Source organism: Botryllus schlosseri, chromosome 2 (assembly GCF_051294905.1).
Source record: "Botryllus schlosseri isolate E-star chromosome 2, Bs_hap1, whole genome shotgun sequence".
Taxonomy (NCBI): domain Eukaryota; kingdom Metazoa; phylum Chordata; class Ascidiacea; order Stolidobranchia; family Styelidae; genus Botryllus; species Botryllus schlosseri.
Window position 1 is genome coordinate 15,039,688 of NC_137237.1, and position 16,678 is coordinate 15,056,365.

The 16,678-nt window shown below is 40.2% G+C and overlaps 1 protein-coding gene across 36 annotated transcripts in view; it reads right to left on the reverse strand.

Moving 5' to 3' along the window:
• The window catches only part of LOC145433780 (uncharacterized), a 32,147-nt gene continuing 15,469 nt past the window's right edge, over positions 1 to 16,678 (reverse strand). For all 36 annotated transcript variants that reach the window (XM_080310999.1, XM_080311004.1, XM_080311001.1 and 33 more), the window contains 13 exons: positions 16,132 to 16,203; positions 16,003 to 16,074; positions 15,874 to 15,945; positions 15,672 to 15,743; positions 4,815 to 4,874; positions 4,700 to 4,753; positions 4,276 to 4,335; positions 4,158 to 4,211; positions 3,773 to 3,826; positions 3,299 to 3,358; positions 3,174 to 3,233; positions 2,399 to 2,452; positions 1 to 276 (listed from right to left, as the gene is read on the reverse strand). In XM_080310999.1, the coding sequence (XP_080167125.1) occupies positions 31 to 276; positions 2,399 to 2,452; positions 3,174 to 3,233; positions 3,299 to 3,358; positions 3,773 to 3,826; positions 4,158 to 4,211; positions 4,276 to 4,335; positions 4,700 to 4,753; positions 4,815 to 4,874; positions 15,672 to 15,743; positions 15,874 to 15,945; positions 16,003 to 16,074; positions 16,132 to 16,203 (990 nt within the window). In that variant the 3' untranslated portion in view covers positions 1 to 30. The remainder of the gene's footprint in view (positions 277 to 2,398; positions 2,453 to 3,173; positions 3,234 to 3,298; positions 3,359 to 3,772; positions 3,827 to 4,157; positions 4,212 to 4,275; positions 4,336 to 4,699; positions 4,754 to 4,814; positions 4,875 to 15,671; positions 15,744 to 15,873; positions 15,946 to 16,002; positions 16,075 to 16,131; positions 16,204 to 16,678) is intronic.

Below are 16,678 nucleotides of genomic sequence, written 5' to 3' on the forward strand. Positions count from 1 at the left end.
TCGTGTTTAAATATTTTAATAAAACTTTGATCAAGTTGCTGCATTATTATTTTTTACAGCGTTTGTTTTGCCTCTTGTGGGCCGCACAAAATGATGCCGCAGCAACCTAAAAATGTTACAGCCGCCGCTGGACTTCGTATCCTCTTTTGTTAATGCAACAGCTCTCATCCTGAAGAAAATTCTGCTCTGATTGATTTCTTTTTTTCTCGTTCTTTCGCAATTCTTTATTGTTTTCTTTTCTTTAAAGGCTTTCTTCAATTTCTTTCGCATCGAATCCTTAAATTGTTCACTCAACATTATACAAATGATAGAGCGGTGCTGCTAGCAAGGGCTGGGCAAAATCGAGTACCTGAGTGATTCGATTCTGAATCACGTATTACGCTTCAAGTCGAGTATTCGAGTATCACTCATTATGACGTCATAACAGTATGTACTATGTCAAAGTTCAAATATGTACCTTTTATGTCACCACAAAGGACTCAATGTCTGTTATCCATCACATTAAAGATACTTTGGTATTTTTTCGACCATGCCGATTTCATGACTTCGGAAATGTGTTATTTCCAGTAACGTTCGTAGCTTTGTACTATGTCTTGTATCAGGGATATCTAGACTAGTAGTCTAGAAATCCCTGTCTTGTATGCTGCGATACGGCCAATCAAGGTTTCAGGGCTTCCTCAGTGGAAAATAGCATCAAAACTATAATTCTCATTAGAAAATTTGCTTTCAGTATCGAGGAGCGTATAATTTCAGTACTCGAAAAAAATCGTTTTTACTACTCGACTCGAATCATTAAAATAAATGCTCGATTCAGATTCGAGTACTCGAATCATTGTGCCCAGCCCTACAGCAATGTGACTCCAGTATCTTTACCAAAGAAAATGGTTGCCCGACTTATGAGCATGCGACACAATGAAAAACGACAGTTAAGCATGCGACGCTATAGCAGGAGGATGCATTAGAATGGTAACAGGAGCACAGGAACACATGAACATGCTGTGCTGATGTGTCTACATGCCCACGAGTCGCATGCTCAAGTGTCGCTTGCTATTGTGTCACATGCTAATATGTGCAAGGACCACCAGTTTTTATTCGCGACACTTGAGAAGCGAGTGGCGCAGTTGGTTAAGCGCCAGCGTCACGACATCAATGGCAGTGGTTCGTACCCCGGTTCGGACTAACTTCTACGTGTCGGAGGTTATATGAGCTCCTCATCGCCGACGTCACTACAGTTCCAGTGACTTGAAAAGCCCAGGCAAAAAGTGGGCCGAGCTATATAAGTCGGCAACAACAAGAGACCATGAAGAAGCGAGCGTGACAGAGACTGCCTGAAGAGAAGAGTGCCTGAGAGAGTGCATGAACATTCGAGAGACGAAGAAATGCATTCATTGTACCGTATAACATGTAATGCCGTGAAGCACAAAGCCTTAAACAGGCTATAAGCACCACTGATGTGAATCATAATAATAACTCGCGACACTGGCAAAATAGCATTGTTACAAATTACGAGAGGTAGTCAGTAACGATGTCTTCCTACTCCTTCAGATTACTCATTAGGTATTGCCTACTTTCACACTTGTGGTTATCATTCTATTTCTACTTCACAGTTTTCATTTGTTTATGTAAAACTAGGCCTAGTATACTAACTGTTTACTTACTTTTATGACGGTACTTCTACTTTTACATCAGCGCCAGCAATGATTTCTTCTACCACCTCTACTCTACTTTACTCTATACCAGTGTTGGGATGACTCGAGTCACCTTTTTCGTATGACTTGACTTGACTCGAGTCACTTTGCTAAAATGACTTGACTTGACTTGACTCGGCGTATCAGAAAAGCGGATTGACTCGTGACTCGGAGCAAAATTCACGAGTCAATTTCAAGTCATCAAGCAATCGAGGTCGATAAAATCACTCTATCTTGCATATCGTCGGATTGTTCGAGAAACGCTGGTGTAACCCGTCAAAGCGACCAACCATTCAATGATCGTACGTTTTACTGAAACTCCATTGTTCTCTCACACTTGACTTGACTTCAATTGTGACTTGACTCGTGACTTGACTTGACTTGACTCGACTTGACTCAAGTGAACTTCAAAAATCGATTGACTTGACTTGACTCGAGTCAAAATCTGCGATGACTCGAAATAACTTGTGGCTCAAAGGTAGTGACTTGATCCCAACACTGCTCTATACTAGACTTCCATATCCCAATTACTTTTGATAAGATTGATACCGTACTGTCTCTAATTCATTATACCGACTATCTGGATAAGGCGGATGGTGTATGTCATTGAATGTGATTCGGCACACATGAAATAGAATAGTTAAATAGCCGCACAATGAAATAAATCCGGAACAGTGCAAGTGATAAAAGTAATCAATCCAAAGTATTACCATTGAAGAGTTTCCGCTACTTGGATGCGGAGTTTGACTTGTGGACGGGTAATTCTGAAACAATAAAACGTAGGGCGATATTGGAAATTTCTGTGTAAAGCAATGGGCAATGGACATCTATGACAAAAAGTTTAAACGCCTCAACGTAATATCATATAAATTAAATGTTCCAGTATGCGAATCACATAATCACTATAATGTGATCCAGAAAATGAAATTGCTTATGGAAAATAAAATTCCGTTCTGACTTCTTTCCAAACGTTGGGTGGTTTGCTTTTTTCGACGCAAAGAATGTCCTTAACAGAATCAAAGGAAAATTCTGATCAATAGCAATTCAAGCAATCGTAATATTATTTCAGTAACCATTTTTGAGGCAGCTTTATGAATGTCGATTTCCGATTCGGAATCTGTGTCAGACGGAATCTATAAATCTACACAAACGTAAGATGCTTGGTTACATTTAATAATAAGACGTCAGTATGTAAACCATTGCTAAGAAAAGAATGAGATTTCAAGACTTCAACGTTTGGCTGATTCAAAAGTTATGAAGTGAGCCCGTGTTATCAGACAATTTACGAGTAAAATCAGATTTGTTAAATCGCTAATACAATGTGGGGTAAGGAAAAAATTCTCCGATGACTAGTTCATTTCAAAGCTTCAAAGTAACGCCAAAAGGATATGTGAAACGGCAATAATTCAAATTCGCAAGGACTGCAGATAATCTAATATGTCAACCTTACAATCATTAAGTTGTCTAGGCAATATAAAAATATACCGTTATTCGTTCAATAGGTTCGGCTGTTCCAAATATCTCGACATTGAGTGTGTTGTCAACCTGTAAATCAAAGATTTGTCTTCATTTAATTGCAATTCATGCCACCGTATCATTAATTCAATAACCATTTCCGAAGCGACAATTTCAATTCCGATTCTGATTTCAGACTCCATATCCGACTGAATCTGTAAAGTATATAAAGTGCCCAAAAGTAAAATGATTGGTCATACATTTGAAAAGGAATACTTCAATACATAAACGATTGCTTAATAACAAAACACTGGGATTTCAAACATTCAGCGTTTGGTCGATTCTTAAGTTATGAAGTATTAAGTCAGTCCATATTTTATCAAAACATGTTTCGGGCAAAGACTGATTTGTTAACCGGTAAATATAGTGTGAGCAGTAGAAAAGGCCAGGGAGAAACTTTTAACCGATAATTACATCGTTTCAAAACCTCAAAGTATCGACAAAGGGTACGTGAGACGGCAACTATTTGAATTCGCAAGGACGGGGTGTCATAACATGTCGGCCGTACAATCATTGACAAGAATTAGTTGGAACGATAAATTGTTTACAGAAAATAAATCAATTCTCACTTGTTCCAAAGGACCGGGAGATTTGTGTGCGTCAACGTTCACAACATTTTCTACCTGTGAATAAAAGGCAAATTTCGATCAATTTCAATTCATGACGTCGTAATATTATGTCAGATCATCTGTGAAGCGATGTTGTCAATCGCAATTTCTCATTTAACAAGGACTACTTCAATATATAAACGATAATAATATATAAATATAATAATATATAAACGAATATAATGGAATTCCAAACCTTGATCCTTCAGTTTATTATGAAGTTATTAAGTATAGAGTCCGTGTTATCAGACAACCTTTGATCGGAAACTGATTCGATAAAAAAACTGCTTACTATAATAATAGTTAGAACGATAAACTGTCAACAGAAAATAAACTCAACTCTCACCGTTTTCAATGGTTCGGCGAATTTGTAAATTACACCGTTCGCAATATCTTCTACCTGTGAATCAAAAGTAAATTTCGATCAGTTGTAATTCATAGCATCTTAATATTATTTCAGTAACCAGCTCTGAAGCGACGTTGTGAATCGCAATTCCTAACTCAGATTCTTGATCCGGCAGAATCTATAAAGTGACACAAAAGTAAGATGATTGGTCCAATTTGAAAAGGGATACTTCAATATATAAGCGATTTCCAAGTATCAAATAACGGAATTTCAAAGCCTTCGGCTTTATTATACAATTATCAAGTTGAGTCGATGTTATCAGAAAATTTGTGAACAAAACTGATTTGTTAAAAAGTTGATATAGTTTGTGCGGAAGGGTTCGAAACGGCTCATCCAATAACTAGATAATTACAAAGCATGAAAGCACCGTCAAAAGATATGTAAAATTGAAATACTTTGAATTCCGATGGACTTGAAATCATAACAAATTGTCCACTAAACAACAGCTATAACAAGTTACAGAAAATAAAATCAATTTTTACCTGTTCCAATGGTTCGGTTAATTCGTTTAATGCGTCGTTCACAGCATCCTCTACCTGTGAATCAAAAGCAAATTTTGATCAATTAATTCATAAGATCGTAATATCATTTAGTAACCAGCCGGGATGAAATGCTGTGAACCGCGATTACGAATTCAGATTCTTGATCCGGCAGAATCTATAAAAGTGGTACAAAAGTAAGACGATTGGTCACATTTGAAAAGAAAGACGTAGTAAAGCGGCTACAATGACTAGACTACTTCAACATGTCCATGGCGACTGCAGGTTAATTGCGCCAAATTCACTAAAACCAGATGGGATCTATGGGGGCCTGCGAAAAGGGCAGTGCGAAGAGAAAGGGGCTGAGAACCATTAAAATAGGCCAGTGTTGGGTGATATCGCCCCCACTGGGTAATGTGTGACAAGCTGTTGGGCGGAAATAAATAAAGGGACCGATCGGGGGTGTTAATGCTTGAACATTTAGTCAGAGGTGGTTAATGACCCTGCAACCGGATATCGGCACAAAATATACACGAAAACGGTAAACTCCTCACAAACTATCCTCAGATACCGAGATCACCGCGGAAAGTTGACATATTTTTAGTGAATTTACCAGCGTTCAGATTTAGCTGTATAAAATTCCCGTATTCCCTTTAATATGTCCCCTTTCTCGGATCCGAAAATAAGGGGGCAATGAATATATGTCGAGCTTGAGAAGTGGGGCGATGAGTGGAAAAAGGTTGGGAACCACTGGATTAGACCATTGTGATGATTAATTTTGTAGTTAATTTTTATTTAAATACTTTGCAGAGGTGGTCGGTAAAAATTACTTCTACTTTTTCTACTACTTGTAATACTTACTTGGCTAACCTAATTTTCAGCTGCTACTACTTTGTGGTATTTTTTAATTTACCTAATTACTTCTGTCATTTTCAGTCGGTCAAGTAAAATTAGTATATTCCTTCAATTAGAGAGACTGAGGAATTTCGGAGCTGTTTTCACGGCGTACCAACAAAAATTTAATTTTCACAAAAGTTTCACGCAAAGTAGGTATGGAGTGACAAATGTGTTTTCACTCAAGTATCGGTGAATATAATTGCTTAGTTCATCTCACGTCGCATTGTCGTCCACATGACATGTTTCATCACATATGACCAGAGGTGGTCAAAGTAGTCAAGAAAGCTACTCAAGCAGAAGTAAAAGTATCGACGAAAAAATCTACTCAAGTACGAGTAGAAGTACTGTCTCCATAAGCAACCTAAAACCGCTTGAAGTAGAAGTAGAATTGACTGATTTCAAAAGTACTCAAGTAAGTAAGTAGTTGTGATAACGATTCTAATTCGTTCACATGGATTGTAAAAAGGTGCAAATTGAGCATTGCGAAAGGTGACGAGCATGGTTCATATTGATGCATACCAGCAGATATCCAATTTTCGATAGCATCATGGGATGAAAATGATAGTATTGATGTGGAAATACGATACTAATCCTCTGTTTCCTCGAACAGCCCGTTTTAGAAACAGCATGGTATGGCGCCATCCCCCATATTATAACGCCCGTAGTTTAGTCGAAGAGCAATACGGAGAAGTGGTATAGCATACGGTGTAAACACTTTACGCGATTAGTAAACGTTAATAAAAGATATGGTGGACCGTAAAAATGCCATATTGTGTAGCTTTATTTGCGTAAATTAAAGGCAATGATACACTTGCTTTATACTTCAACATGTATGTTAACCAGACAAAAGAACCGATAGTAATTAAAACTCAAAGTACAAGACACTGGGAGTTGAAAGTGAAACATAAATACTACTTATAAAAGCGGAACATCTAATTCATGCCTTCAGCCCAAAAGTTTAAAGGTGGTATGCTAAAACAGCTCTAAAACTAACAAAAAAAGTCAGAGTCCACTTTTCCAGGTTAGGACACGCCATGGACATGCTAAATTACGATATGACAAGTAAATGCTAGATTGCGAAACATCAGATTCAAACGTTATGATGAGCCATATATACTGAGATGAATTATTTCATATGGGCGAAATTATATTCATCGATACTTTCGTGAAATCATACGGATCACTTCGTATCCACTGCGCGCAAAGCGCGACGAAAATTCTGGGCTTTACCAAACTTTTATGAAAATTAAATGTTGATAATCCGTGAAAACAGCCCCGAAATTCCTCAGGATATCTTCCTACTTCTACTTGACAAACTGAAAATAGAGAAAAGTAAGTAAGTAGATCACAAAATATTATGAAGTAGAAGTAGAAGTAGCGAAAATCAGATCTACTTGAGTAAGTACCACAAGTAGAGGAAAACTACTTGAGTACTTCGAAAAAGTAGAAGTACTTCGTTACTGACCACCTCTGCATATGACTCATCAAAACGGTTGTCGCTACCGTTTCACAAACTATAATTTACCTATTGTATCGTAATCTAGCAGCACGCGGCCTGTCCTAATCTGAAAAGTTGTCTTAAACCTTTTTGAGCGTTAGACTTGTTTTAGCAGACCACCGTTGAACTTTCTGGACAAAAGAGATGAAATATATTTCCGCTTTTTAAAAATGGTATTTGCATTCTCGTTTAATTTGCATCATCATTACTTTGAGTTCTTCTAATTCATTTCAGTCCTTTTGTCTGGAGAATATACATGATTAAGCTTAAAATCTGTATTTTCAGAAAGTAATAGTACAGTCTATGACATTTTTTACGGTCCGCCATAGTTTTTATTGCATGCCATGACATATTCTGAAACGGGGTGTTCCGGTAAACAAATTATAACAATCGATTTTCCATAGAAAAACTTTCACTACGATCCCGTATGATGCGGTCGCATGCTTATGCTGTCGACGATTCAAAGCCTACGATTTGGGTTGCATCAATATGAGTCAAGCTTCTCTTCCCTCTCCGAATAGCTCAACTTGAGTCGCTACTTTTATTTCTACTTTGACCACCTCTGTACTTTTCCATCCATCCACAAGTTCAATTTCACTTCAAGTCTCCAAAAACAATGGTGAATTTGAAATCAAAGCCTTACTCAGACAAATATTGTTCTTTTCAGCGCCTCAATGTAGAAAGATTTCTACAATAATATTGGTATAGGTCCGACAGGCTGGATTACGAAGTCCGTATGCGGATCAGAGTTGGATCAATTACGATATTTTAATTCAATTACAATTACTTCCTTGCATGTTTCAATTACATTACAATTACAATTACTCAATGCTAAAAATATCAAATTACAATTACAATTACAATTACTTTTAAACAGGTAATTGCTACAGTAAAGAGGTGTTCTTTGACAACCGTAGCGACGTAACTAGCAACAATCTCAAGCTATTCATGTTCCATTCCTGATATGTAGAATACCCTTTAATTAAAAAAAAAACTCGAACGTATTCGAACTATTCCTAATCATGAGTACTGAAAACTACAAGCACAGAAAAATGTTTCAAGCGACTGTTAAGAACCACAGGTTTGAGCGACTAACAGCGAATAGGCTACAGGACAGTCAATGTAATGTAATAAACGATTGGGCTACTCAGAGCTGAGTCATTTTTTTCTATTTGTCGAATGTTAATGTTATGTTCGTGCATTTTACGTTGGTATCGTTTGTTTCTTGTTTGTCTAGGATTAGTAATTACCGCCAATCATTATTTCCTCGTGTGTCGTTCTTCGTATTTATACCCTGTGTTCTGTTGTCTCGTGGTCATTTCATTTAACTGAACTCTGGATCGTGTCGCCTGTATTGAAGTTATACTGCTGGTAATATACTGATTTCGTATTGCAACCTCGTCGTATTGAGTTATTGTTCGAACAAGATTAGAACATAACAATTGGTGTCAGAAGTCGGATTCATAGTTATTTCTGCGACGAAGATAAGCATGGATTCAGGTATACAGAAGATTCTTGAGATGCAGCAAGAGATGATGGTGCAACAACAAGCAAAGCATGCCGAGGCAATGGCAAAAGTCATGACAGAAATGGCGCAATTGACGCAGAGGTTGAATCCCGGTGCGTCAACATCTGAAGCAGCCGCTCCCAAGTTTGATTCGTTCGCAAAATCAAAAGAGAAATGGGACCAGTATCTGCAACGATTCAACCATCACCTTGCAATTTACGGCATTTCCAACATGGAGAAGAAAAGAGCGTGTCTACTCTCATGGGTCGGACCTGAAACGTACTCGCTTCTACGTAATTTGTTTGGTGCTGCTGATGTCAGTGCGCAAACCTTCGATGCGTTGACTGAGAAGTTGTCTACACACTTCAAGGACTCAATTCATGTGCAGGCAGCCAGGTACGAATTTTACAATTGCAAAATGCAGCCGGGACAATCATACGCCGATTGGATCGCTACTCTACGCGGAATCTCCAAGGATTGCAACTTCATATGCTCAAGAGATGGCTGTGATCAGAGCTACGTTGATGAGCTAATGCGCGATCTCATCATTAAAGAAACGCCGCACGCGGATGTGAGACGGCATTGTCTAACACAAACCAATCCATCCCTCGACGACTTTCTCAAAGTAGCCGCAACACACGTGAGAACGCTGGAAACCGATAGGGTTATCCAGGGCCAGAGTAGCGGTAAAGACACTTCCATCGTCAACAAAATGACGGGAAGTTATCAGAAGGGGAGAAAACCTTCCAAATCCATTCAAGGCAACTTCCCGGAAAGACTGAAATCCTGTAGCCGCTGTTTCATCGATCACCAGAGAAAAGACTGTCAATATCGACATGCAGTATGTCAGAAATATGGTCGTAAAGGTCATATCAAACCTGTGTGCATGTCTACCAAACCTAGTATCACGCAGCAGGTCACATCCGTCAATTTCTGCTCAGTACCGCTCCTCTCCTTCGACATCGATCAACTATATCGACGCGTATAGGAAACCAGCTCTGGATCAACTCCAGCATCAACGGTATTCCGTTGCCGGCACAGTGGGACACTGGTGCACCCTCCGCCATGGTGGGATTGACTGGGTACAAAACTTTGGGCTCCCTGAATCTCTCAGCATACCATTGCTCTTTCGTAGCGTACGGCGACAAGCCTTTGAAAGTGAAAGGTATTTGCACTGTAACTGTGCAGGTGGGTTCTGAAGTTCGAGTTGGCTTGAAATTGGTAGTTCTCGACGAACACCGTGGGCAGGGCCGTAACAGCACTTCGTCAGGCCCCCCCCAAAACGTTGGCCTTGGGCCCCCCATAGGGTGATAAACATAACTTCTGGGGGGCTTCGCCCCCCAGACCCCCATTCGGCTATCCGCTTTTTTACGCTATTTGACATCAGTATTGGGGGCCCGTTTTGTGGGTCAGCTTTTCCCGCCTAGACGCGCGAAGCGCGAAAAATTTCACAGTAAATCATGATTGAATCGGTCAATATGATCGGGAATTACATATATACTGCTATCAATTTTGATCCTCTCTCTACTCACGTAATCAGATTTACCGGTAGAGCTGAGCGAGGTCTGTTTTAAAACGTAGGACCGCCCAATAATAATTAGACATCTTCGGGCGTACCCGTTGGCACGAACGAAACAGCACTTCGTCAGCCCGCCCCCCCACAAAAATTGGGTTTTGGGTTCTCATAGGGTGATAAACATCACAGTGTTCGCTTTTGCCACGAAATTAGCTGCACTGTTTAGTGAGCCAGCTCGAAGCGCGAAAATTTTCGATAATTCATTATATAATCGGTCAATAAGATCGGGAATTGCATAAATATTGCTATCAATATCTTGTCCTCTCTGCTCACGTTATCAGATTTACCGGAAACTGTAGGGCCCGTAAATAATAATTAAACATCATCGGGCGGGCGGACCCGTTGGTATGACTTCGTTACATGATTTTATTTCGTGACCTCCTGTCTGCTATATCAAAAATACAGAATCGCTCTAACGTACTAAACTAAAAGACGCACAGGATTTCAAATTGCTATTTCTTCACTGGCATATATTTTTCCTGCTGGATGGTATTTGTCTTATGAGGTTCAGATTGCCAAGGCAGGAACATATGGCGCCTATGGACAATTAAACCTATCATTTTGTATATATAACGAAGTTTTCGGTCTGCGTAAGGGCAGTCCGTTTCGGCCAAGCTTTTCGCGCTGCCGATCGTTCTGGCACACTTCTTGGAGTCGCATGGAATAAGCTCTAAATAGTTATATATCTTGGTGCGTAGTGGCGTGTTAATGGCCAACGCCGATATGTCCATTTCTATAAATCTTGCGTGTTTTTTCTTGGGGGAAGAGTACCAAATAATCAAGATATTTGGCAACTTTAAATCGCTCCCAGCGCGAAAAATTTTGGAAAAAATCGCATAAATTTTCAAAAAATACTCTATAATTTATGCTAATTCACGAAATAATTTGGGGCCCCCTTCGAGCTCGGGCCCCCCCCCAATTGGGGGGTTTGGGGTGCGGCAGTTACGGTGCTGACCGTGGGCAAAACATTTTTGGTCTCGATTGGAGCGATGCTTTCTCCATGACCGCTAAGGGAACTTCTGCTTTGGATGCAATTTCCCCGCGGATGGTCAAATCCCAATAATGTAATACTATTGACATTTCTGATTCGAACGACAAATTGGTATCTTTTCAGTCCAAATTTCCCTCCGTTTTCTCTAATGTGTTAGGACGATGCACCAAGACAAAGGTGACTATTCACTTGAAACCTAATGCCAAACCCGTATTTAACAAGCCACGCCCTTTGCCTTTCGCAAGGCAAATCGCTGTTCAAACCGAATTGGATAGATTAGTCAATCAAGGTATTCTCGAACCAATCAATTACAGTGATTGGGCAGCACCAATTGTTGCCGTCACTAAATCGAATGGATCAGTACGCATTTGTGGTGACTTCAAAGCATTGAATCAACAAATCCAGATAGATCAACATCCCCTGCCCTCCTTGGATGAAATCCTTAACAAGTTACAGGGTGGTTGTATTTTCACGAAAATTGATCTGGCCGATGCTTATTTTCAGCTAGAATTAGATGATGATGCGAAGAATTTGTGTGTCATCAACACGCAATTCGGTCTATTCCGTTATCGACGCATGTGTTTCGGAGTCGCATCTAGTCCCGCCAATTTTCAACGCTGTATTGATGCCATGATCGCCGGCTTACCCGGTGTTGCTAGTTTTATCGGTGACATAATCGTTACTGGCATTGATGAACGCGACCATTTCCGCAACTTATCGCTACTCTTTGAGCGCCTCACCGAATACGGTTTCACCGTCAACTTCGCTAAATGTGAATTTTTCAAAAGTAGTATCGAGTACCTTGGTCACATAATCGACAAGGACGGCAAACGCCCGTCTAACAAATCCGTTGAAGCAATCAAACAGTTGCCTAAACCTCAGGATGTTCGCCAGCTACAGGCATTCCTGGGCAAAGTCAATTATTATCGCGCGTTTATTCCTAATTTTACGAATAAAGCTGCTTCGTTGTATCGCCTTCTTCAAAAAGACGCGAAATTCATTTGGAATACGGACTGTGACGCAGCTTTTCGCATTCTCAAAAACGACGTAATCGACGCTACGCAGTTAGCTCATTATGATGTAAACAAGCAGCTCATTTTGTCAACGGATGCTTCTCAATTTGGAATCGGCGCTGTCCTCTCAATCGAGCACAATGGCGAAGAGAGACCGATCGCACACGCATCGAAAACGCTTTAGGATTCGCAAAAATCCTACTCTCAAATCGAGAAGGAAGCTCTGTCAATCATTTACGGAGTCACTAAATTTCGTCAATTCTTGTATGGTACAAAATTTACGCTCGTGACGGACCACAAACCGCTTTTAGCTATTTTCTCGCCGGACAAGAAAATTCCCGTGATTACAGCGCAACGCTTACAGCGATGGGCACTAACGCTCATGGCTTACCAATACGATATTCGCTATAAACCGATCAGCACGGAAACGCCGACGGTTTATCTCGCCTACCAAAGGGTCCAGACCCTGAGTTTGACGAACGGGAAATTCGTGAAAACGCGGAGATCGTTCACGCTATTAATATGGCATTCGATGGCTTACCGTTAACTCGCAATGAAATTCGCGACGCGACGCTGAAGGACAAAACCATGAAAATAGTAAAATTATCTGTCACTCATGGTAATTGGAATCCAAAGACGCACATTGATGATTTTTCTTGGTTTTCGACTCGCAAACATTCGCTCTCTCTGCACGAAGACATAGTCATGCTCAATATTGATGGTTTTCAGCGCGTAGTAATTCCGCAGTCACTTCGCTCGCGAGTCTTATCATTGTTGCACGAAGGACATTGGGGTATCGCGAAAATGAAGCAGATGGCTCGACGTTACATCGCATGGCCTTCCATTAATCGCGACATTGAAAATCTCGTGAAGAGTTGCGACGCTTGCCGTAAAGTAATGAAAGCGCCTGATCGTCAGTATCGCGAATGGCCTAAAACTTCTGAAAGCTTTGAACGAATTCACTTGGATTTCGCAGGTCCAATAAACAATAAGATGTTTCTTGTCATCGTCGATGCGCATTCGAAATATCCTTTCGTTAAAGTAATGAATGTCGGTTCTACCACAACCTTGTGTGTGGTAAACGCTTTGCGGGAAGTCTTCTCTATTGAAGGCTTGCCCGTAACAATTGTCACGGATGGCGGGCCGCAATTCACATCGAATGAATTCGATACGTTTTGCTCTAATTTGGCAATCAGCCATATCGTATCACCGTCTTTTCACCCTGCCTCGAACGGGGAAGCGGAGCGTTTCGTCCAGACTTTAAAAGCTGGATTAATAAAAAATTGCGACGGGGGAAAAAATCTCAACTTCGCGCTCCAAACACTTCTCGCTACGTACCGATGTGCACCGCACCCGGGCATAGACTGGAAAACGCCTGCCGAGATTTTACATGGTCGACAGCCGCGCAATTTGTTAAGTTTGTGCTCGCCCTTCGACAAATCGAAACCCGTTACGCCTGGACAATCAGTCACTCATTTCGAGATTGGTTCCTCGGTTTACGCTCGCAGTTACCGAAGCGAAGCGAAGCGAAGCGGACCAAAGTGGGTTGCTGGCGTGGTGACGGAAATACTGGGACGTGTTGTGTACATCATAAAAACAGATCATGGGTATTGGAGAAGGCATAAAAACCAAATCCAACCACGCTTGATTTCCACAAGTAATGATACAGCCACACAGGAAGTTGCTCAGCCTCAAGAGTCCCAAGCTGAGCAACCATTGTTCAGGAATAGGGCACAACGCCCTGCAGCTAGTCCTGCTCGAACGTCGGACAGACGTTATCCGCTTAGACTTAGAAAACAAACTGAGTTCTATCGGCCAACGTATAAACTACCTTGTACCCTTAACTTACAGGGCAGGACTGTTATGTTCGTGCATTTTACGTTGGTATCGTTTGTTTCTTATTTGTCTAGGATTAGTAATTACCGCCAATCATTATTTCCTCGTGTGTCGTTCTTCGTATTTATACCCTGTGTTCTGTTGTCTCGTGGTCATTTCATTTAACTGAACTCTGGATCGTGTCGCCTGTATTGAAGTTATACTGCTGATAATATACTGATTTCGTATTGCAACCTCGTCGTATTGAGTTATTGTGCGAACAAGATTAGAACAACAGTTGAAGGAGCAATGAGAGATGATATTGTTTTTTGCCTGCACAATCGAGATGCTTTGACGACAGAGTTGCGATACGGCCGTGAGGTCATCTGGTCAGGATAATGAAATGTAATTGGTAAGGCGTCAGCGATAAGGATGATACCGATAAGTTACGTAAAATTAAAATAAATGCAAAAGGAAAGAACCTCCTGATAACTAAGAATTACAATATTTTGGTTCGCATTTACATTTTCAGTTGCTCGGAAACTGTCATATTGCATTTGATGAACATTAGGGTGCGAAAAGTTTCTGGCCCCAGTAAATTTGGTCAAGATTGGAGGTAAGATTGGGATAACATCTCTGCAAATGCGTGATCAAGTTTGATGAAGCCTTGGTTGGAAACTTGAATTTTTTTTGCTATTGTTGCAACAAGCATCGGTACTGGTCAGAGATTTAAAAAAAAACTTTGACCGTAGTGTAGGAAATGGTTCAGCACAGGTTTCAATAGAGTTTATTTGCTGTTCATCCATTTTTGAAATATTAAGATTTTGTTTAGCCCACTGGTTCTCTAACTTTTTTATACACGCCCCCTTTATGACAGTGAATATTCCGTGCCCCCCTTATCGTCATAGCACACAACAATTAAACCAGAAAGTTAGCAATCCTTACATATATTTTGATGGTATGGAAGGTTATGACTGTTGATGAGAAAATTATCCAATACGAAATTCAGACTATACACCGAGCAATAACCATAAATCGGAGGTGAATCGGGCCAAGCGCGGAAAAGATATCAGTTCACTGGAGCGTCGCGCCCCGTTCAGATGCTTTCACGCCGCCCAAGGGGCCACGCCCCCAGTTTGAGAACCACTGGTTTAGCCTATATTGTAATTCACAAAGTTTTCTGTTGCTACTGAAGTATGGGAACAGTTTAGCGTGACTGAATTATCTAGTAATAACGCAGCACGCATAGAACACCGATGTAAATAGGCTACTTAATACATGTGGTGACTGTTTACTAAGGCCTAAAGGCCCGTCGTCTTCATTCTGGTTCGTACTGGATTTTCACTGGGGCGACGAATAAATGATGGATTAAATGATTATTTTATGTTGCGATTGTCAGGTTTCCATGAAAATGTAATTGAGATTGTAATTGATCAAAATTTTGATCAAATTACAATTACAATTACATGAAAAAATGTAATCAATTACATTCAGCTCAATTACAAATTACAATTGATCCAACTCTGATGCGGATACATTAGTTTCTTTAAAGCAATGAGTAGCAAATACAGAATTACCATCTTTGAGTCAGAGTTCAGTCGGAAAAAATCCTACGTGGGCAATATTAGGACTATATTGAGTGGAATAAGTCAACAGAGAAGTCAGCGTAATAGGCTACCTGATCGTCCAGTTTCGACTCGGTATGGACACATTCGGAAGAACATGGTCTTTCTGTAGATTTTGTAGCCTTCTAAACATTGGAGCGCGTGAATCAAAGTGCCATGAATTATTAAACCCAACAATACGTTGACCACCAGCATCAACATGGATATTTTGCCGCATATGTCATATTATAAAGTTATATGACAGAGTAACCATACCTGTTCCTTTGTCATTGGATTTGTGCTTAGCGGTTGTTCTTGAGACTTTTCAAAATCTTTTTCCGACAAATCCTGTCATTAGAACTTATGTTACATGCATGGCGGATTGAAAAAAGGGTAATATGCTACCAATGACTTGTCTTCCATTGCATTCAAAGATGATACATTCAAACCCGATTCAAAAATTTTTCGCGCCAGATCCTGTTATTAGAACTTGTGTTATATCATTGCTGGATCAAAAAATAAGTAGTATGCTACCAATGGCCTGTCTTCCATTGCGTTTAAATTGGATACTTTCAAATCCGATTCTAAATCTTTTCGCTCCAGATCCTGTCATTAGAACTTGTGTTACATCCATGATGGATCAAAAAATAATTAGCATATATACTACCAATGACTAGGGCTGGGCAAAATCGAGTGCCTGAGTGATTCGATTCTGAATCACTTATTACGCTTCGAGTCGAGTATTCGAGTATCACTTATTATGATGTCACAACAAAATGTACCATGTCAAAGTTCAAATATGCACATTTCAAGCGACCACAAAGAACATAATGTCTGTTACCCGTCACATCAATGATACTTTGGTATTTTTTCGACCATACCGATTTCATTGTACTTCTTGACAATGTTGTGGGATGATCATGACTTCGGAAATGTGTCATTTCCAGTAACGTTCGTAGCCTTGTACTATGTCTCGTATGTTGCGACACGGCCAATCAAGTTTCAAGACTACCTCAGTGAAAAATAGTATGAAATCTACAATTCTCGTTCGTAAATTAACTTTCATTTGTGAGGAGCGTAC